General features: G+C 41.3%; 1 protein-coding gene across 5 annotated transcripts in view; it reads right to left on the bottom strand.

The window, feature by feature from the left end:
* The window catches only part of FBXL4 (F-box and leucine rich repeat protein 4), a 29,522-nt gene extending 7,259 nt beyond the window's left edge, over positions 1-22,263 (bottom strand). For 2 of the 5 annotated variants that reach the window (XM_075268197.1, XM_075268201.1), the window contains exons 1-4: positions 21,941-22,263; positions 18,846-19,441; positions 17,404-17,749; positions 8,415-8,659 (exon numbers count right to left, since the gene is read on the bottom strand). In XM_075268197.1, the coding sequence (XP_075124298.1) occupies positions 8,415-8,659; positions 17,404-17,749; positions 18,846-19,357 (1,103 nt within the window). In that variant the 5' untranslated portion in view covers positions 19,358-19,441; positions 21,941-22,263. Of the gene's footprint in view, positions 1-8,414; positions 8,660-17,403; positions 17,750-18,845; positions 19,442-20,725; positions 20,745-21,423; positions 21,795-21,911 lie in introns of those variants that run through there. The other 3 variants (XM_075268198.1, XM_075268199.1, XM_075268200.1) reach the window with 3 other exon arrangements.
* Between the last annotated feature and the right edge of the window lie 1,011 nt (positions 22,264-23,274).

Here is a 23,274-nt window from a genome sequence, read left to right as displayed (position 1 = left end):
CACTCCAGCTGCTGTGAAACTACAACTCCCAACATGTTCCATTCACTTCCATGGGAGTTCCAAGAACAGCAGAGCAAGTATGCATGCTGGGAGCTGTAGTTTTACAACAGCTGGAGTGCCGAAGGTTGCCTACCCTTGACCTAACGGATGCAAAGACATGGAATTGGTAAAGGTGGTGAAAGGTCATCTTTAATAAGTGACTCAACTGAAGATCATTGTGGGTCAGACACCAGGGACCCCCTAAGATCAGCTGATAGAAGAGGCTGCAACTTTCAGGTAAGCGCTGTAGCCTCTTCACCACTTACCAAGCACAATGACATTTTTTTTTTTCTGCACATCAGCTATGCTGGGTATTGCTCCTCAGCACATTAACTGGAATGGGGCTGAACTATGAATATGCTATGTCAGGGATGCATATAAGGGCTCATTCACACAAGGCAAGAGGGGGTGGTTTCTGATGCCGAATCCACCTCAGAATCCGCACCCTCATAATAGAAGTCTATGTAGACTGCTAGCTTCTTTTTTTCCATGAGCAGTATGTTCCTGCTCATGGAAAAAAGAAACGAGCTGTACTTTCTTCTAGGGTAGGAACAATAGTGTGTGGAGATGTTCACCAAAAGCAGAAACTAAAGATTTTATAATATTTTTGAAAAAAAAAACAAAAAAAAACAACCCAGAATCATTCGGCTCTCAAGTGGTGAATTAATCAAATTAATACAATTAGTTGCCCATGCCCTACATAATAGGATAGAAATTGATCAAATCAATTTTTTTTCTGAATTTTACACGAATTGCAATGACTAATAAGGCAAGATACAAATTTACTAATCCCAACAAATGAAAATTAAAATGTCATCATTGCTGCAAACAAACATTATACAAATCAGGGACGGGCAATTAATTAGGAAAATAACCGAAACCAAATGCCAACCCGATTAACCGATGTAATAGTGTGCACATCAGTTATTTTGTTTCAGTTATTACATTATTTGTGACCCTATGCCTGAAGTTTTGTTTGGATCGAACATGTCTGAAGATCAACTGCTATTATACACTAGGGTCTCTTCAGACCTCAAAGTATACTTAAAAATGGCCTATAGTGTTACTCACTTTCCCTAGGCACTGCCCAAGGTCCTCTTCAGGCTTGCTAAAGATGTCAGGGACCTCTGAGGCCTGTAATTGGACCTCAATGGTCACATGTGTTGTGATGCAAATATATAAGCATGACAATATCAGTCACGTTTGCGTCTTTGCGTCATGAGGACACATACTTTTACCTCATTCAGCAGGCCTGAAGAAGACCAGGAGCAATGCTGAAGCGCAGGGGAGGTGAATAAGGGTGGATTCACACCTGCACCCGGTCTCTGCTTTGTGGGTTTCTGCCTTCTGCCCAAGACACTGGACAGGAGACAGAAACTAAGCAGTGTCCGCCCATGAGTGTCTTCTGGTCTACGCAGCAAAACAGTTTTTTTTAACCGGACACAAAGTCCCGCATGTCTGACATTGTGTCTGGTTAAAAAAAAAAAAAAAAAACTGTTTTGCTGCGGAGAAGCTGAAGACGCTCACCAGCGGACACTTTGAAAACTCATTCAAATGAATCGGTTTGAAACTGACTGCCGGTTTCCGTCTCCTGTCCAGTTTCTCAGGCAGAAGACGGAAACCTGCAAAGCGGAGACCAGGTGCAGGTGTGCACCTGCCCTAACAGTGTTTTTTTTTTTATGTTTGTTCACCTCCAATGGGTCTACGTTAGTTATACTCCTGGTTTGGAAAAGACCGCAGAGTGTAGTAGCGGTTCTGGTTCAGACATATTCGTTCTGAACAAAGCAAATGGACAAACCGTTCACATACTCATACCTGAAAAGTGGTGCATTAAAGGAGCGTAGGCAAAGTAATCGCCATTAATTGTAATTGAAGTAAAATGCGTGATTAATCACAATTTAAATTTAGGTCATAATTAGAGATGAGCGAGTACTATTCGAAACTCCCGTTTCGAATAGCACGCACCCATAGGAATGAATGGACGCAGCCGGCAAAGTCTGCATGCCGGCCACTTCCATTCATTCTTATGGGTGCGTGCTATTTGAAACGGCCGTTCATCTCTAGTCATAATCACCCAACTCCAAAACACAATAAACAATACAGAAACATTAAAATACAGAAAAGACATTAGTATAACTATATAAAAACTAAGCCGCATTAAAAACATTCCTTATTTCGAGGCGTAGATAATCAATATAAAATGAAACGGCTGTGGTTAAAAAACGAGGCCCAAACATTGCCATGTTCTGGCTAGTGAGGCAAGAACATAAAAAACATGAGAAGCTCTTATGAAGGAACTGCCTCATATGCATGACACCAGTAGCCATTGTCTAGGCCTCTGCCATGTCAAAAGTGTAACTTTATATAAAAATAGTAGATATGCTGCACATTCTAGCTTATAATAGTATCCAGATCTGATAAATAGTGGAGGATTTAAATTAAACATGATATAGCAAATGATTTTAATCATATATATATATATATATATAGAGAGAGAGAGAGAGAGAGAGAGAGAGAGAGAGAGAGAGAGAGAAAGAGAGAGAGATTAAAAAAAAAAAAAAATTTATATATATATATATATATATATATATATATATATATATATATGCAAACCTAAAATGTACAGCACAATAAGTGTACCTGTCCTCTAATAGAAATGGAAAAATGTAACAATGGTGTAATATACAGTATATGGAGCTTCAAGCATATGCCTAATGCTAATAAAAAAGAGGTGTGAAGCCTCAATTGTGAAAGCAAGGACAAAAGCTTACATATACCACATTGTTAACTTGTTAAAAGGAACAGTCATTTGCTGTAGGGTCAATAGGTAAACATGGAAATATATGGACAAGAAAAATCACTGCTACAACCCAACATAACACACGAGGAACCTGCGAAAGAATTAATTAGGAAAGGTGTAATGCATACCTTGGCAGGCTCCTGACATGGAGACACTCATGGTGTGATAGCACCTTCTAGACCTTCTGGTTCTCTACACAAGGCCGACAATTGCACATTTACGTGTGCTTCCTAAATACAGTTTTGACTTGCAAAGCACAGCTCAGCTTGGTGTTGGCAATGACAGCACTAGTGGTCTCATAACTATGCTGATACAGTCAAATAATGAGAGATTTTTATTTTTTTTCTCAAGAATAATAGCAAAAGATACTAGCTTGAAGTGATATTTTGCTCTAGGGATATTTTCCTCTAAACATATTATTCCGAGGTGGCTTAAGCTCCCTTTTCCAATAATAGAAAACAACCTGACTTTCATTTACATTTGTTTGCCCAGTCAGCTATTTTATCATATTTGGAGAGTCAAACGTCAACAATGACACCCGTATTCAGTAATAAACCCCAAGGCATTTACTTTACACAGAAAAAGCAAGCTAAAAAAATTACATTTTATAAGCATTTTAGTGATCTAAACATGTATGGTCCTCCATTAAGTAAAGATTCAATAGTAGAATTATTTCTCAGTATCAGAAGAACTATTAGCACTTACAACGTAAACCCAGAATCACACTGGCATAATTGGTTCTGCTTCATCCGTCTACATTGCCCATGGCAGGCATGTTACAGTGTCTGCTGAGGCATTTTGCCCATTTTGAGTGTCATTTTGCAAAAGCTCAGATTGAACCGATGACTGAAATGTATGGGCAATAGCATTTAATTAAATAAATAAATAAAATTGGAATGACTAGTCAAAGAAAACCAGGGGAAAGGGTGTGGTTGGGGGCGCGGTTAAGCATGGGGGTTAAAAAAAACAGTTTCACTGTGGAGACCACAAAACACTCACGGGGGGACATTTTGCAAACTCATTCAAATGAATGGGTTTAAAAAGTGACTGTCGGTTTCCGTCTCCTGTCCAGTTTCTCAGGCAGAAGACGGAAACCTGAAAGTGGAGACCGGGCGCAGGTGTGAGCCCTCATGCCACTGGGTCCATACTTTTATCCTCAGTTGTGAATAAAAAGTATGGTTATGTACATTACAGCTGAGTAACTCCATGTGCCTTATAGTAATAGCAGTTAACTCCATCATGTCCCTCACATTAACCCCTGTGTGCTTTACATAAGGGTTACTGATATGTGAGACATATGGAGGTAATAATTATCTTTATCATTAAGGTCCTTTATTAGTTCCTGCATATGTCTCACATATTAGTAACCATTATGTGAAGCACACAGGGGTTAATGTGAGGGACATTATGGGGTTAACTGCTATTACTATGAGGCACATGGAGTTACTAAAACTAGTTTAATAACCCTAAATTCCTGACATTAATAGAAGTAGCCCCCCCCCTCCCCCCAGTAGGTACCTGGTGGTTTTTCTCTTTCACTTTGCTCTACGGAGCTCTTCTCCTCCTCCTGGGGGAGACTTTGTAGGATGCAGATGGCAGGAGCTGAGCTGTAGCAGCAGCAAGGCTTCACACGGCCCTGCACCCATTGCTGAGCCTGAGACTGGAGGAGGCGGGGCTATAACCTCTCATACAGCAGCTCACAGAGCCTTCCCCGGAGTCTGCTTGCATGGCCACTGCGCAGCTAGAAGTAACTACAATGCCCAGCGGCTGCTGCACAGCACAGTAATTGCCTGGTTTATCCCCCCTAACGCCGGCCCTGCGGACCGGTGCAACATGCCCTGCGGCCCGGTACTGGTCTGCGGACCGGCGGTTGGGGACCCCTGGTCTAGAAGATATTTGAAATCTATGGGAATGAGAAACAGAGAAGTGTAGCCCTCCCTAGAACTTGAATACTAATTCTGATGGAGACCCAAGTATTCATTATTCATAGTGATCGTTCTCAAAAGAAATATTAGAAATAAAACTTAACTTTTATTAAGATTTACTATAAATATATGTAGTTTATATCCAGACAAAACAATTGCATAAAAAGTGAACGTCTAACACTCTATCCCACTGAGACTCTGATAAGTTTGCTGGATATACAAAAACTAAAGGATATTAGGTGCACACGTGAAGACACCTAAAGAAAGGGTAATGAATAGAAGGGGCTCCCAAATAACTCCTCTGTTGTCACTGGAGTATTATACTGGTAACACGCTGAAGGATCAAAAAGAGCGCTACCGATAAAAAAGAGGTAGTCTCACTGTCATTGTCTCTCCACTTGACAAGTTGGCACCCTACGTAGGATCAGAAGTACGTGAAATATATAAGGGAGATGGGACTCAGATAACAGTCTCCAATCCTAACTATAAGTTTCCCTATATTTCCCTACTATCTGGTACCACATCAAATCAGAGGAGAAGTGTCCACCATAGCTGATCATCAAAAACATGCATGGAGAAACTACAGGGGGTGAGGAGTAAATTAGGTCCATATAGACGCACTCTTAAAAAGAGACCTATCAATATGAATAATGATTAGCGACAATACATATAGTGTTCTTCATATGGGCTTTACCTCCCCCGTATATAGTCTAAGTGAGATACTGATTTTTTTTGAGACCTAATCAGTTGCCTTATAACATCATTTACTTCAGTTCACTTAATAGCGGCCCCTACACATAGTGTAATGTCCCATAGCAGCCCCTCTACACAGTATAATGTTCCACAGCAGCCCTTCCACACAGTATAATGTCTCATAGTGTCCTCCATACAGTATAATGTCTCACAGAACCCCCTACACATGGTATAATGTCCCAAAGTGGCCACCACACAGTAGAATGTCCCAGAATGGCCCTCTGCACTAATAAAATGAAAAAAGCACATACATAGGATCACAAAATCGTTATGCATTTTCTAAAACTTTGGGCTTGGGTGAAGCATACCTGAACTACTATTATCCTCTCTACTAAACATAACAAACAGCGTTACTTGCCTCCCCTGTGCTCTGGCTGCCAGTACAGATGAATACAAGGTTGGATTATAATGGGGGCCACTGGGCCCCCTTGCAAACACCCATTTTTGCCCTTATGATAATCTGCCCCTGCTCAGTGCAGTCATACAGTGCGCAAGAACGGGGTCCCCATAGATCAGACATTTATCACTTATCCTATGGATATGTGGTACATATCACTTGTGGGATAAGATTTGTGGGGAGACTGTAAGCAGCAGATCATACTGTAAATGTGGCACTTTGCCATCTGAATGCAATTATACCAGAAAACTTGGAGAACTGCATTACTAAAAGTCCGCTTTGTAGTATTTTCTAGATGATAGTGTTAAAAAAAAATACAGCTGTGTATATATTTATGCCAAATTACATATAGCTCACCAATAAATAACATCATCAATAAGTTAAATTACCTTCAGCCTAGCCTCTGGATATTTACATGCCCGAAGCAGTATACTGTGTATGCACACTGCAAATCTAGTGGAAAAATGTATGTCAAATTATTTAGCTAGAGGATGAGGGGATTGGAAAATAGCAAGGTGGTTAAACTTTTACAAAATCTTCTAGAAAGTCTATTAAATTATAATCGCTGTTGCACATTTTGTTAAAAGAGTGATGTGATTTTTAATTATTATGTCATTGCCTCTGGCTGAGTCCAGGAGCTTTGCCAAGGATACATGCCTGGAATGATGCTCTACTCAAAACAGTCATTCAAGCAAATTTGGTGTCTGCACTGAACTATTAAAAATGGAACCAGCCTTTTTCATGCAGCCCAGAGGGTTTAATTAAATGGGAAGAATGATATTTCACACGGAACCTGAAATGGTTAACAAGTTCTTTTGTGACCAATTAGCCATTTGTTGTAATTGCACATATGTGAGATAGAAAATCGCTATATTTAGCACTTAACAGGAAATCAGAATTAAGAAGTGTAGAGAGTAGGGGTCTGTTACCTAATCTGAGATATCATAGTAGTAGCATAGAGCCGTTTTCCTTCCCTGAAACTTAGGAAAAGATTTTAAAGGCCAGGGACACACGTTGTGTACTTGCAGTGTGTTAGCTGCTGCAAAATCTCTGGTGGCTAAACCGTTGTGAAATACAGTAGCAGTGTAGTGGATGGGAAATCCCATCTACACACTGCAGAAACACAAAGTGCCTTGCTCTGCGGGTTTTAAACACACAGCCATGTCAAATTATTGCAGTCTGTTCACTTGAGGTTCCTAAGTGTTTTTTTTAGTCCATACAGGTCCAATTTTTAGATGTGTCTTCCCACAGCGGGTCTGATGCATGTGGCCTTAATCTAAAGTGGTTTCCATCACGTACAAATGAATAAGGCTAGGACCCCACATAGTATGCCACAGCAAAAAAGCGCTGCGGGGAAAAAATGGGGCGGCAATGCATCACATTATTTCCCGAGGTACTTTTCATACAAAGTTCTCAGAGGTTTCCTCTGCAGACTTTCTGCTTCACTTATACCTATAGGGAAACAGTCAGCATTTCTGTAGGTATAATTGACATGCTACAATTTCCAAAACTGCAACAGTTTTGGAAATTGTGTGTCCACTGCGCGTATTATCCTACAAATTGGGAGGCAGAAGCAGACAAATGGATGTGATTCTCAGCCCTGACACTGACTGCCTCTGAATCTGAATCACGCCCTGCCTGAGTCACTGGCACTAACTCTACTTAACCAGAACATCAAAACTAACTAAGCTTGTTGTTCAGGAATGATGCGGGCTACAGAGAAAATTCTGTGCTGGAATCAGTAGGGCTATGACAAGTAGCAGATGATAAGATCTTGAATAGGTGGAGATGCTGAAAGTTCCTCTTATAAACAGAAGTGAAACTACCATGATACTATATACTGTAAAAGTGACTGTACTTGCAAGTTTTGTACTTTAATATCTGTCCTCTGTACACCTTTTGAGATCAAAATAAGGACTGAATCATGGAGTGCAGCCAAGGAGACAATCCTGAGGAAAGGTTTAGAAATGTTCCTCTGTCCCATGAACTAGGTCCCTGAACTCCTTCTGATCTAACAAAGACATATGCAAAGTGTCTAAAGATTCTTCTACACCAGCCGATACATTGCCCGTAATGATGTAGACACTCAGTGCTCACGTATATTTATCTTTTGTCTTCTTAGTACTAATAACCGAATTCCTTATACTCCTGTATATACTTCTACTACTCCTCTCACTCACTTGTCATTACGGTCAGCAGGACATCTCTTGTTTACACAAGGTGATACATAATTCTCAAACTGTGTCATGAAAAAGATGAAGTCACCTATCATTTGATCACTGGACATGTCTACAGGAGACTTTGATCAGGAATGAACATTCAGGCATCTTGCAGTTAGATTTGTGCTGCATTTATTTCACAAGTTTTTATACTTTCAGTGGTTAAAGTAGTATGATGTTATGTTACAGCATACAGTAACTTTAGGATGACTTTTCAGGATAAGGTGCTGTGTGTGTACAATAAGAATAACACTATCTCTGGTCATGGACATTTTCATTACCTGCTAAATCCTGAGGTAGTGATGAAGCCTCTGTTTCCAGTCCAGGACAGATTCAGCCATTGAACTAGTGTGCATCGAGGCAAAAGATACTCCAAAGAAGCATCAGTCAGAGAGGCCCAGTAAGGCTGTAAACTTAAGTGGGTGTACTGAAGAGGATCACAGCAATGCTGATACAAGAGCTTGCAAGTCTGTGCCAGCCGACACAAATCTGGAAGAGCTAAGTGGCTAATGATCAATTGGATTAACTACAAGAGAAATAAAATACAAAACAAAAATAAGAAAAAGTACAAGTAGTAAAGCACAATTCTCAGAATATACAGGACACATAGATAGGCTTAGTTAGCAAAGTACAGTACTCTTCTATTGACAAATCTACCTTCTACTAAATGGATGCCTACATTACTATTGAAGGGTATGTTCTGATGGTAGAATTTGGTGTCGATTTTGTGACAGATTCTGATTATCAGCACCAAATTTCAATGTGAGGCAGAGATCAATGCAGGAAGAAAAAACACATAAGCAAGCATACATCTTGATCTTGTCGCAGATTCAATGGCTATTTCAGCCACAAAACATGACATGAGCTACTCCGCTGATTCACCCCATTCAACTGAGTCTAATCAGAGAGCGAAAGCCACAGCGGATTGGAAATCCACCTCAAATTCCTCTTTAATTCCCAACATGTGAATGGCCCCTAATTCTAGAAATTACTGATCAGAAAAGATGTCTCCTTTATGATATTGGTTATTAAAGGGGTTGGCCACTTTCAGACCAATATTGACAAACAAATGTACAATAAAAAGTTGTACAATTTTCCAATATACTTTCTGCATCAATTCCTCACAGTTTTCTAGCTCTCTGCTTCCTGTCCTTCATTCTGTTACTTCTAGAGGATAAAAGTCTGACCATGGTCATGTGATTTCCGGTCCATGGTCATGTGATGAGCACACAGGTGTACAGCTGATTACCAGGCAGATGTCTGATTACTGTGCTGTGACTGTAACGAGCAGCACCTGTGTACTCATCACATGACCATTGACCGTAAATCACATGATCATGGTCAGACTTTTATCCTCTAGAAGTAACAGAATGAATGACAGCAAGCGGAGATCTAGAAAACTGTCAGGAATTGATACAGAAAGTATATTGGAAAATTGTACAACTTTTTCTTATACAAACCATAACATTTGTCTCTCAATATTGGTCTGCAAGTGGCCAACCCCTTTAAATTAAAAACCTCTAGCATAAAAGAAATGTGCTTTTTATCAATCTCATTAAAAACTGCATGCAGTTCTTCGGCAAAAAAAGTGCTGTGTAAATGCAGCCTTAGTTCAAGATTGTACAAGCTTTGCTTAGTGCTTCTGTCAATACAGCTGGATAGCATGGGTCTCAATTGGCAGAAAACATCTCTTAAATGTTGCAGTTGTATATGTTATTCGCATTCTGGTGCTGTAAGTGCCTTGTGGCCATGTGCCAGGACAAACTGGCAGCCGGTTTACATGTGCCAGTCAGAAATATGTCTAAAACGGACCAGATGGTTATTTAATAGTAACATGTAACTTGCAAAATCTTCCCTCCAAATGAACAAAAAAAATGAATAAATAATCTTAATACCAAACAAATAATCCCTACTTAGGAAAAGAGAAAAGAGGAATTTCAGTTTTAATTTTTTATAGAATAGAAAATCATCCAATTTTCTAATATACAAATACTTGAAAATAATAATTACTTACAATAATTGGATGAGAGAGAGAAGGGGGGGGGGATCCTCCTCCAGGAACAGGGCACCTACCCAATAGAGACTGGTGGAGCCTCCCCTCTCAGTAGATTTCATAGTAGGTAAAGAAATAGATAAGATAGATAAGAAATTCCAAAGGGGAACTCCCCTTTTTTTCCTTTTCCAACCACCACCAACCAGAAAACAGAAGGAATAAAGGATGGTGCTGTCATGGCATCAGGAAAATCCCACTACTCTAAACAATTATCATTTATTCCCGTCTCCCATGACAACACCAGAGAAAGAATGAAATTGGAAAAATTTGGAAATAAAATTAAGGAAGGACCACTGCCTGGAGTGCTTTTCTATCAAAAGAGAGATCAGCAGCAGACTTCCGGAATGAGAAAAAAAAAAAATGGAGGGAAGGCATAGACTGAATGGGCACCTGTGGAATAGTGCATCCACCTCAAGGGAGGATTACTCTGGGATCCAGAGTATAAAAACAGAGGGACCCCTCTGACTTCTTTACCAGAAAAAGATGGGAAAAGAACCTTTTACCCACCTCTTCCAGGGTAAAAGGGGTACCTGACATTTTTGCTCACAAGACTATGCATGTCTATTTCTAAGGTTGACTGACTAGTGTTTGAGTCCTTGTGACCTGGTACCTTGATGGGGAAGTAGGGAGAAACTCCTAGAGTCACCCCATTCTTGATGGGTGTCCAAACCCCAGGGCGTAGGGAGATGTTTCCCCAGACTGGAAGAAAGTTTTTTACTCTTCCTTCCACCTGGAATCTGGAGTCATTGATGGGAGATCTCCAGTCTATCTCAGGGAGTATTTATCAGGAAAGCCTTCTGCTTTCTACCCCTGGTCCGACCAGCCTTTGGATCTGTTCGAGGCCTCCATGCTTCTGTTGGACCTCCAAAAGGACCTGCAAAAATTATTAGTAGATGGGACAGTAAACCCTTTCTTTTTATCCGCAGCCTTGGTTAAAATTTGCAGCCTTGGGGCAGGGCCAAACAAGTATTCTCCACTACATGGGAGATTACAAAAGCTAGACTTGGATGCAACATCTCCTTATCAGTTAAGCCAAATTGCACGCCTAGCTAAATTTGCTAGGGCCACAGAGCAGGCCGACAACCAAACCGCATCTACTAAGGCATCTGTCAGGAAGTCTACAACAAAAAAAAAAGCTGCATTTATGCAATGTGTGGTCTGTTCAGATTTTTTTTTTTTAACATCCGTTTAAGTGTTTATGTGATACAAAAAAAAAATACAAATGCAAACGGATGCAAACTGATGGTCAGCCATTTACATATGGAATGTTAAAAAAAAAAAAAAAAATTTCTGCCAGTTTTATTATTTGGATGGACACAAAAGTATAGTATACAATGTTTTTGTATCTTTAAAAAAAAAAAAAAAAAAAAAAAAAACGACAAACATATGTGTTTTTTTATTTTTTTTAACATTGTTGTCTATGTAAACGCATTACCAGCAGTTTGCATCTATTAGTGTTCTTTTTCTGCATACTTTAGATGGATCTGCTAAACAAATGTAAAAAACAAAAAACATAACGTGATCTGATCCTTAGAGAAGTTTTTTAGGCAGACTATGGCATAATTGTTAAGTGGACAAGGTACAGTATTTAAGCCCTAAAAAAAACAATTACAGTCTCTTTTTTATTTCGTATTACTACAATTGGTATATTTTTTGGAGCATTCTGCATCTGCATCCTACTACTAAACAGACTATTAGAAAGTAACCAGTCAGGGCATCAACCAAGGCAAAGCGATAAATTAAATTAATTTGATTAATTTGTTGTTTTAACCGAGTACAATTCTGATTTTGTTTGCAATTGTAAAATTGCCATAAATATTGGGGCGGGAGGGAGCCAGTGAGATGTGACATAGCCATGAGAGTAAGACACAGTGCTACATACTAGGAATGAGTAAAAGATGTCTGGGATAGTACTGTGAGGTTGCATCTGTCTGTCTGGAGGTGAAATGGCAGGACGCTGTTCATTGACAGCATGACCCGACTGCATGAAAGGTCAAACTGCTGCAATAGCTCACACTAAACCTACTTCACATGATGTCTACACCAGAAGCATCCCCCCAGCACTGTCCTGAATCGCCCCTGGCTCTTTAAAAAGCTTAACAGTAATGTCACATGGACTAGTTCAATGTGTTTAACCCCTTCCCGCCGCAGCCAGTTTTTTACTTACTGACAGAGCTCGATTTTTTTCAAATCTGACGTGTCACTTTATGCAGTAATATTTTTGGAACACTTTAACTCAGTGATTTTGAGATTTTTTTTCATGCACATTGTATTTTGTCTCCGTAGTAAACTTTGATCGATAAGTTTTTTGTTTATTTATTTAAAAAAACAAATAAATTTTTTTTAAAAAAAGATGCAATTTAAAAAGATAGGTTTCTTGATCTGCTTTTCATATAGATATTCAGATCATCCAAATATGTCATAAATCTAATGTACCATATCTCTGCTTTATGTTGGCATCAATCTTTTTAATCTCCCTTTCATTTTTTTTTAGGGACATTATAAGGCTTACAAGTCAGGCTAGATTCACACCTGTGCCTTATCTCCGCTCAGCGATTTCGTTCCCCATTCCGCTTTAAAAATGCGGAGAGAAAAGTCTTCTCATTTTTCGGGCAGAAACCTGGGAGACCCCATTATAGTCTATGGTTTCCACAGGTAACAGCTTTTTTAGGTGGATTAGGTTTCTGTTCGTGGGGATCCCAAGCAGACCAAACAGCAATTTTCAAGAACATTTCCAAAAGCCATTTATCAAGGGATTAATCTAGTAAGGGCCCGTTCACACGGGCACAGAGGGGGCGGATTATGGCGTTTGTGGTGCCTGAATAGCCTTTTTAAAGGCTATTCACGCATATGTGGGGCTCATACAGCATAATTTTGCTGATAGAGCCCCTTTAATTTTCTTTTACTGATTTGTTCATTTAGCCTCAAAAGTTACACATTCACAAAGGGTTAAAGCAGAAAATTGCATCACACAATTTGTTATATAAGTTCTCCCAACTACCACAGTACCCTATATAAATGTAAACTGATATAGGGGCACACAGCGAGGGAAGGAGTGCCAATGAGCTTTTGGAGGGTAGATTTTGCTGTGATCAGTTTCAGGCACATTTCGGATTTGCAGAGCCCCTGAGTTGCCAAAACAGTGGAAATTCACAGAAAGCGGCCCCCATTTTGGAAAACAGACCCCTCATTTAGCCCTAGAAGTTACACATTCACAAGGGGTTAAAGGAGAAAATGCATTCATTAAGCAATTCCTCCTGACTAAAGAAATGCCCCAGATGTGGGTGTAAACTTCTGTATGAGTCACACAGTGGGACTGAGAAGGGACAGAACACTATTTGGAGGGAAGATTTTACTGTAATAGTTCTCAGGTACACTGTCGCATCTGCTGAGCCCCTGAGGTGGCAGAACAGTGAAAACCCTTAATAAATTACCTCAGTTTGGTAATTACACCCCTTAAAAAATGTATCAAGGGGTATATAGAGAATTTGGTCCCCCGCTGGTATGACATTCATTTATTGTCCAGAAATTACTGCATAACACAGAATAAAAGTAAATCTTTGAGGTACATGTCAGTATAAGGAGGCAGTGGTGTAACTACCGCGGAGGCAGCTGCCACAGGGCCAGGGACATTAGGGGGCCCGGTGACAGCCACTAACACCGCGGTTTTTTCTTTTTTCTTAATAGGCCGTTACCAGCTGGAGTTATTCCAGCCGATAACGGGCCCTATTTACTTACCGACCCTGGCTGGGCCGGGATCGGTAAGTGACACCGTGGGCCCCACAAAGACTATTATTATACTCGGGGGTCTTTGCAGACCCCCGAGTATAATGATCGGAGGCCGGAGAGAGGTAAGAAACATAAAAAACTGTGTTACTTACCTCCCCAGGCTCCGGTCAGGCTTCGGCCTAGTTGTCTGACGTCACATGAACCCAGCCTGCGTCCCGGGTCATGTGACGTCCGACGTCATTGAAGAAGGCCAACAGTGGAGGACTGCAGCGGGACAGGTAACAGGTTTTTTTTATATTTTTATTCCCCTGGGTCTCCGATTATTATACTCTGGGGTCCCACTAAGGGACATAATGCTGTGTGCAGGGGCCACTAAGGGACATAATGCTGTGTGCAGGGGCCACTAAGGGACATAATGCTGTGTGCAGGGCCCACTAATGGACATAATGCTGTGTGCAGGGGCCACTAAGGGACATAATGCTGTGTGCAGGGCCCACTAATGGACATAATACTGTGTGCAGGGGCCACTAAGGGACATAATAGAGCGCGCCGGAATGCAGAGGAGGGGGGGCCATGTCAAAAGTTCGCCACAGGGCCCCGCCATTTCTAGTTACGCCACTTTAAGGAGGTGATATACCAGGGAAAATAACTTAAAAAAAAAAATCAATCAATCAATGGTTGTGTGGTACAGTCTGAAGCAATCCTTCATGCACAGACCAGGTTGTTCAGGGCAGGTCACACTGATAAATGGTGTCTTTTTTGGGTCTTCCCTTTTTTGGCAGTTTGTAGGACTTCACTAGGAAAGCGTTATAGTACTAGTACCAGAAGTACCAGGGCCCTGCCCTTCCTGGCGCCCGAATGTCAGAGCCTTGATAACTTTCTCCGGCCTGCACATCTTGATAGTACATAGGCGTTATGCAGAGTCATCTGTACCACATGTACGGCCAGCTTTTTGTGCGATACTCTTGTTTTTAACATTGCACTGTACGGCTTCAGGACTTTATCAGATAGATCAACTCCTCTCATGTAATTATTGTATGCCAGGATGCAGTCTGGCTTGGGGGTAACCACGCACAGGGACAGGGGTGTTGCCTTTGCCATGAATTGTGGTCAGTACAAAGACATCCCTCTTGTCCTTAAACTTGACCAACAGCAGACTGCCTACTCTCGCCCATTCTGAAGTGTACAATCTGTGTCCTAGGGAGGCCTCTCTGATTTCTGTGCACGGTCTCACAGGCTGCAGTTCTTATGCTGTGAAAAGGTTATTCACATATAGGTCACAACTCTGGTCCAGCATTGGGTGCATCAAAATCAGGGGGCTGTACCTTCATTCATAAACCCTAAACTTATAAGTGTATCCTGAGCTGCTCTTGCACAGTTTATACATCTTTATGCCATACTGTGCCCTCTTACTGGACAGGTATTGGTGGAATTTTAGCCTCCCTTTGAACCTGATCAAGGACTCACCTATAGAAATGTTCTGATCAGGCATGCATAACGCTGCAAATTTGGCGCTAAAATGGTCAAAGACTGACCTGACTTTAAATAGGTCAAAGTTTGAGGCATCACGGGGTGGGTACTGTGCATTATCATTGTATTGTAACAATTTCAGGATTGCTTCAAAATGTATCCTGGTTATGGCTATTCAATAGATTGGAGTGTTATACAAGACGTCTGTACTCCAATACTGTCAAATTTGTGGTTTCTTCACTATGCCAATATGCAGAGTAAGACCCCAGAAAATCATCTCTGTAGCATTTACTGGGGTCCACCCCGAGAAGACTAGCAGTATTTTGCTCATATTCACCATTATGTTTAAAATCTATACTACACATAGCAAACTGTGACTGTGATACCAAAATCTAACGTTTCTGAGATTGCACAGAATACCGTATATAAAAACACAATCATCTTCATGCTACTTTGCAGCAAAAAGAGATTACAAGCAAAAATTGCACAAAAATTCAAATTTGCCACTAGGCTCAAGCAATCCCTTCCTGCGAACAAAATGTACTTTCCAAAAAACTGTAAAATATGAGGAATTCATACATACCACACATATATAAATTTATAGGTGCAGATGTTAAAGAAACGCCAAAATTGAAGAAATGCGCCAACCAATTTTGTGCAAGAAAATTAAATAGGAGTTTGTATAAGAAGATAATTTTCTACCCACCTATAAAAATTGTAGCAAGTTAGACACTCATTCTCTAGTGATAATTGTTATTACTACTATTTTAGTGTGTAACGGATTTTACTAGAGAGGCTTATCTAACTCTATAAAAAAAGGTATCACCTACTAAAGACTGGCAAGTTTTTTGTTTTTTATATTTCATATAAAAAAAATCAGGTATGGACAGGGTCAAATATAAACTTTATATGTTGTTTAAGTATTTGATACAACTCTTTTGGCGCTGCGACCTTGATGATGATAAATGTCTGGGTCACAGTGTCAATAAACTTCCTGATTATGTTCAAAGGGGTACAGAAGAATACCCCTCCGATTAGGCTCAGTGGCGTGTTACATTATCCCTCTATGTGACAATCAGAGAGCAAAAGTATAGTATGTACTCTGATTGCTAGGAGAGGGGTAACAGGGACTGAAATCCCTGCTACCCCACTACTGTGGCCACATACAGGTTATGTACAGATGATTCTGATTTATCATTGTCTCCTTTTTCACGCAGCTCTAAGATGCTGCCTTTAGAGACCCATATCTCCGGATACGTTAGGGCTATGAAGAAGATTACAGACCCGAAGCGATCTGGTGTTAAAAAAGCTGTTGTTAATTGTGATTCTGGACCAAAATGAAATGTGAAGTGTGCTGCAACCATAATGTGTTTATTAGCAGCAGAAAAACTTACAGGAAACCATGTCTGAAGTGTTATACAGTCATACTCTGCAGATATTTCAACTTTTCATGAAAACTCCTGCCGTTCAGGGATAATTCTATCAGCACCTTTTTGGACACTTGTATCAAACTTTTTTCTCATATCCCAAAACCGCATTCTTGATTTAGCTGACACAATTAACAACAGCAATGCTGATTATTATATATGTATTACTCCTATGCTGCCAAGACCACCACGTTATTTGCTCCTATGTTGAAAAGGTATTTGGGGGTTTCAGTTGCCCTGATTAGATTATTAACTAGATTGAATTTTAGTTCAATTACATGATCATATCTTTATTATCAGAGGGGAAAAAGTGGTGACAGGTCCTTAGTAAAAGGTGACAAAGCATGTGCCAGGCACCTGAACAGACGGCAGAGGCAGCAGGGGTGAACAGTTTCACAAGCGCTTACCGCAGGAAACCCTTATCTAGATACATAAATGATCCACTGTCACAGTGTTACAATATGTTTTCTGCAAGTTGATTTCAACTTTATGTTGGACATTGAAGCATAATTTTGTTCATGAATGATTTATGAGTGTCAGAAATAATAGCAGAACAAAACATAAAGGTGAAAAGACTCTCTGTAATCTTACCTCATAAGGCAGCTTGTCAAAATAGCCATTATTTGTCCAATCCCTGAGGCTGGAGCCACTGAACTGATGAGTAAGGCAGTCAATTCCACAGCCGTCTTTATCATCATATTCATCTTCATCCAAATCATTCATATCAATGGCGGCTGTCTTCAATGAAAGAATTGGCTTCTCTTTTACACCATGTAATTCTACAGCATCTAACTCTGTGTAATATTCCAAAATAGAGCTATTGGTTTCCAGGCGTAATAGATTTGTGGGGAAATCGATTTCTTTTATACAGGGTGTGAACTGGCGAGCCTGAGGAGAATGCGCACGTGTGGGTTCTGCCGACCAGATTGTTTCCCATCTAGACATGACACAGAATACATTAACACTTTCATATGTTCAAATAACATTGTCTATACTTTATTATTTCCTATGGAAACTTCAAATATCAAAGACCAAACCAGATCTTTCTAAACCAAGGCATCTTACAGACAGTGAGGCAGATTTACTAAAACAAAAATTGCCAGAATACTGGCAAAATTTGCACCAAAGAACTTTCTAAGGCTTAGTTCACACGGGGGGTGGTAGGGCGTATTTTGGCACCAAGAGTGACGCGGGGAGCCGCGTCACTCTCGGGTCAAAACACACCTTCCACGACTGTCGCGGCTTCCGACAGTCGCAGCTTCCCCCTCTGGAGCGGGCTGAAATGAATGGGCCGAATCCGGAGGTTGTGCCTGCCTGAAGAAAGGGCATCCCGCAGCCTGGCGATCTACATAGAGCACCATTGTGAGGGGGCGTATTATGACGTGGATTACGTACCATAATCCGCCCCCTTAGTGCCTGTGTGAACGAGCCCTAACTGTAACATCTGTGCTCTGTGTCTGTCGGCATATTGCCTTTCTTAGCAGACCCTACTTTCTATTTCTGTGTTTTGTTCCTAATCCGGTCTCATAATTATTAGTGTTGCACCTGTTTACTTCCTCCCACCTACCCCTATGTGTCAGCATCTAGAGAAGTCTCTGTCTTTAGTCTCATTGTGGTTACGCAATGTGTGAAATTCTGTTCCATGATGCATTTTATCCTAGTATCTGTCTGTTTTGTTTGATATGTGGCTTCCCCAAACTTACACTAGACATTGTAAGTTGGCTTCCACCAATTCTGACCATGACTGTCAGCCATTTATGAAAGAGTTAGAGCAGACGTAGGACTTGGAGTCGGGATGTGGACAAGCAGATAAGTCAGAGGTTTGATTTATCAACTCCACAGCCCTATAAGATATATTACAAAGTTTCTTATATTGGAATGTACTATTCATGCACCACAGTTAAACTAGAAATACAGACAAGTCACAAAGCTTAGCTCTCAAAATAAAGCTGTGTGAAAAAATCTAAAACCTTTCCGACAAAGAGATGATCTCTGAATCCACTCCTTCATAGTACATTACATATTGGCCTTACCTTACTTCAGTGGGAGTTGTCTGAGAGTAGGGATTTGCAGAACAAGCCAAAATCTTCACAACAGATCCTGGATGATAAGTTTCCAGAATATGCACCGCTGTAGGATAAACAGGCTCCTCAAATGCAAGCTCTACATAATCCTGGCTACAAAAGCTTGGTGGTGTTCTCTTGAAAGGTAGAGCAGAGCTGGCACACTGATGCCACCAGTGTCCATACGTCCGAAACACAGCAGTCTGAGTGAAATCCCCAGAACTTGGATAGACATTGGGAGGACCTGCTAAATTCCACATGGTGTAAGACATGCTGTTTTCACTTCCATAGTGAGAACTGAAATCCAAAACTTCTTTGGCATACTGTATAGCCTCAATGGACATTGGCAGAGCACGGCTGTTTGACTCAATGGCTCTGCGACTGTTAATCATTTCACCCCTACTAGCTAACCGGGCACGGCGCCGAAGGCAGATGTAGTAAAACATACTCAGGACTGTTAGCATGGGAAACCAAGGCGACATATAGCTTAAGCTGACGTGACCAGTGAATTATGTTGTCTAACTTGTTTCTTGTAATAACTGATAGATGACCTGGCAAACACATTCCTGGAAAGAAACAAAAAGGGGAAAAAAACTGAGATTAGACTGAAACCTTAAACTGCTGCTTCAAAAACCACAAAACAATAATAATAACTGAAATAGCAACTAAAGGGAACCTGTCACCATTAAAATGCAGTGTAATATGCAGGCAGCATGTTATAAAAAGGGCTGAGCAGATTGATATATCGTTTTTTTGGAATTCCGTATAACTTCTATTTTGCTAACTTCTATTTTTGCTCTTTCTAGGATTACAAATAGTCATATAGTCATGGGGGTGTTCCTACAAAGTGATTGACAGCTCCCCAGGTATGAGTATTAATACAGTTATCTAACCATTTATACTGCATGGTGAATGTCATACATACAATGTCAGAATTGCTGCATTTTTTTTAATGCCACCTCAGCAAACACATTGGGGCAGATTTATCTCATGACTTGTACGCTAGGGTTTCTGCTGTATAAGGCATGAAAATGCTGTAATTTTATGCACAAGTGCAGTTTTTGCAGAAAAAAATTGCAGTTTTTTCCTTTCCTTTCTTAAGGCCCTTGTGTGGTTGGGGCCATCAGCCCTATAGGACTTATGATTATTATTTATGCCACTGTATGCTAGGTTCGCACAAGCGCCTCCTCTCCTTTGTTGTGGTCCATCGGAGGACCAGAAAAACTGAAACGTAGACTGCTAATATAGCGGTAGCAAACACAATCCGATGGACCCATTGATTGTAATGGAGTCCGTCTGACGTCTATCATTTTAAGACGGAACCTAGCGGAGGAAAATATCCTCCATGCAAGACTTTTCACTCCAACGATTTTTAAGCGGACTCTGTTATGGAGTTTCCAACAGAGACACCAGCGCAAATGTGAAGTAGGCATTACTGGCTTAAATGATGCCTGAAACAACCCAGACTACAGTATATGCAGCCCTGCCATAACATGTACATGATAAATGAGGTGCACCCTCTGACACAGCAGAAAATAGGAAGGCTGTATCCCAAAACATTACCACTGGAAATACAACTGCTCCTGCAAAAAACAAGCCCTACTTTGGCTAAGTTCATTGAAAAAGTTATTTGTGTTGGAATACAAAAATTAAAGAATCCTTAAGGGGTTGCACACCTCCCTGACAGTCTGTCTCTCTCTACTAGATACGCCTTATGCAGGTATATCACATGTCCCTCTATTCTCAGTAGCTGTGCTGATGTATCCATAGAATTGCAATACTTTCACATTACTCTCCAGGGAATCTCACTATATAAAAACAAGCAGAAATATTAGGACCTTACATGATACCTCAGCTCCTTCTATTCACAATACAATTGCAATCCCACACCACTATATCTATTCAGGGGGTAACAGTGATGGAGTCTCCCAAGACGGATTGCATTACTGTTGTGTAGTGCAAAATATAGATGGTCATTAGCGTGAGACCACAAGCAGTCCATGATAGATTATTTCATATGAATACACTATGTAAAAGGACAAATGGGGGGGGGGGGGTAGTAGTCCAGGAGGTGCACAATGGACCCAATAATACCTAGTGGTTGGAGTGCCTTCTCATTATCTATTACTAGGAGAAATACCTGAAAACTAAACCCACCTCTGACACATCACTGTGCATAGACATGACAACCAATGCCACCAACTGGGTCACTTTCCAGACCTATGACAGTGTAAACCCAAACCCACCACCACAGACACTACTAGCAGAAATCCACAAAAAAAAGCTGGAGCGTCACATGCAATTAAGATGTCCATACTTTATTAATGCATAAGGAAAGCCTCCGATCCAATAAGACACTGGGCCTACACATTTCTGATGGATCTGACGCATGCTAAGTCCTTAATCATGGCTACTGTGCGTAAATCTCTGACTACTAAAGTCTAGCTTTTAGCCAATGGCAGGACACACCTCCCACCCAGCCATGCCCACTATTAGCATATGTATGCAATGCATCATGCAGCCCACTACAAGGATCCTCCCACATTACCTTGTTTAATAGGAAAAGGAAGGAAACCCCCTTGTATGAGCAGCAGATGAGCTCCTCTCCTGGAATCACATGACCTGCATGTCAGCCAGAGGTCCAGCGGCTGTGTACTACTGGTTACAGCCCCATCATGTGACCCGCACATCACTGCAGCATCTCCTGAGCCTCCGACTAGACATGGATCCTAGCCACGCCCCCCAAAAGCGGCTACATTGCAGACATGAAATGTAAGCCACACCCCTGCCAGAACTTAACCCTTACTGATGCTAGGAGTGCAGGCTCATCCCGTCTAGAGGGAGCAGATTTAACAGGACACAGAGGGTTAATAAAGACTATAGTAAGAAGAAACAGACTCGTTCCTGTATGGCTGCAGAATTCTATAGCTAGCACATCTATATCTAGTCTACATAAAGGACTAGTGATCATAGAAAAATCTATCACACAAGCTCTAAGCAATCTGTAATGGACAGGAAGGGAGAGGTCCGACTTACTAAAATGCTGTGCAGAGCCACATACTTACTGTCCCCTCTGCTGGACATTACTGAGCTCCAGCTCCTTCTAGCACTCTTGTTTACATGCCGGGACTCTCCCAAGATGGCTGCTGTTACTGCGTAAAACTACATTTCCCATGATACCTTTGCCTCCCCTCTCACTGCTCACGCTTGTGCCTCGTCTGGCTGATTGTGAGCTGCCTCTCCCCTCCTGTAGCGCTCTGGGTGCGGGGCTGGGGGCTGTGAGAGCGCAGGATATAGTGTACAGTCAGAGGGACGCAGAAAGAGTGGGTAAAGGCTAAACACTATACTCGGTAAGGACCTTCTGACGTCATAAGGTCACATGACAGTATAGGCGTGTCTTTAATTGTATGCAGTTCCTTCCACTGTATCCTGTGTAGTGGAGTAACATGGAGAGATGTGATGTGCACGATGTAGTGAAGGGGCAAGATATGTTGTGTGGGGAGAACGATGCGGGGTGTAGTGGGGAGAGGGATGTAGGGTGCATCGTGGACTGGGGGGGGGGAGAGATGAAGGGTGTACTGTAGAGGGAGATGTGGGGTACATGATGGATTGTGGGGGAGAGATGTGGGGTGCATGGTGAATTTGGGGGGGGGCATAGTTACAGCTGCGTTACTTTAGGGGATGGCAAGCTATGGTTGATGCTTGGTGGATTTAGCAAACTGGGCTGAGCTGTAGGGATAGCGAGCTTGATACCTTTATGATATGGTAAGCTGTGTGGGTGTTTGTATGTGAACTGACGGTACATTCGGGTGGGGGGTTCGGGGAAGCTTATGAAGAATGGAGGAATCTTTCATATCTGTCTTAGGTTTGCATTAGCGGTGCATAGGTGATTGACAATGTGCTTTAGGTTAAAGCTCCCCCCCCCCCCCCCATAAAGGGCCACAGCCAAAAAGCCCTGCGGGAAAAACCTCTGTGGAAACACACTGTGATTCTCCCACCGCACCTTTCACAGAAAGTTTGCAGAGATTTCCTCTGTGGACTTTCTACTTCAGTTATACCTATAGGGAAACCGCCAGTGTTTCCATAGGTATAGTTGACATGCTGCAATTTCCAAAAACTCAACCAGTATATTTCTGCTATGTGTGGATGGGATTTGCTAGAATCCTATCCACTTTGCAGGGACTGTAAAATGCTGCGTTTTTTGTTGTGGTGTTTCTGCCTCATTGGGCTTCAGCCTTAAAAGACACATGGGGAGCTGTGGGAAACTTGTTTGGGGGTGCTCTGAGCTGTGGAGAGCTTATTAACACTATAGGGGTGCGCTAGAGAGATGTAGAATGCTTGTGAGGGGGTGCACAGGAAATATGTGGATATTGGTAAAATGCTAGCATTGCAGGGGTAG

Source organism: Leptodactylus fuscus, chromosome 3, assembly GCF_031893055.1.
Source record: "Leptodactylus fuscus isolate aLepFus1 chromosome 3, aLepFus1.hap2, whole genome shotgun sequence".
Classification (NCBI taxonomy): domain Eukaryota; kingdom Metazoa; phylum Chordata; class Amphibia; order Anura; family Leptodactylidae; genus Leptodactylus; species Leptodactylus fuscus.
The sequence above is the reverse complement of the archived record's forward strand: the minus strand, read 5'-3'. Positions and strand labels throughout refer to the sequence as shown.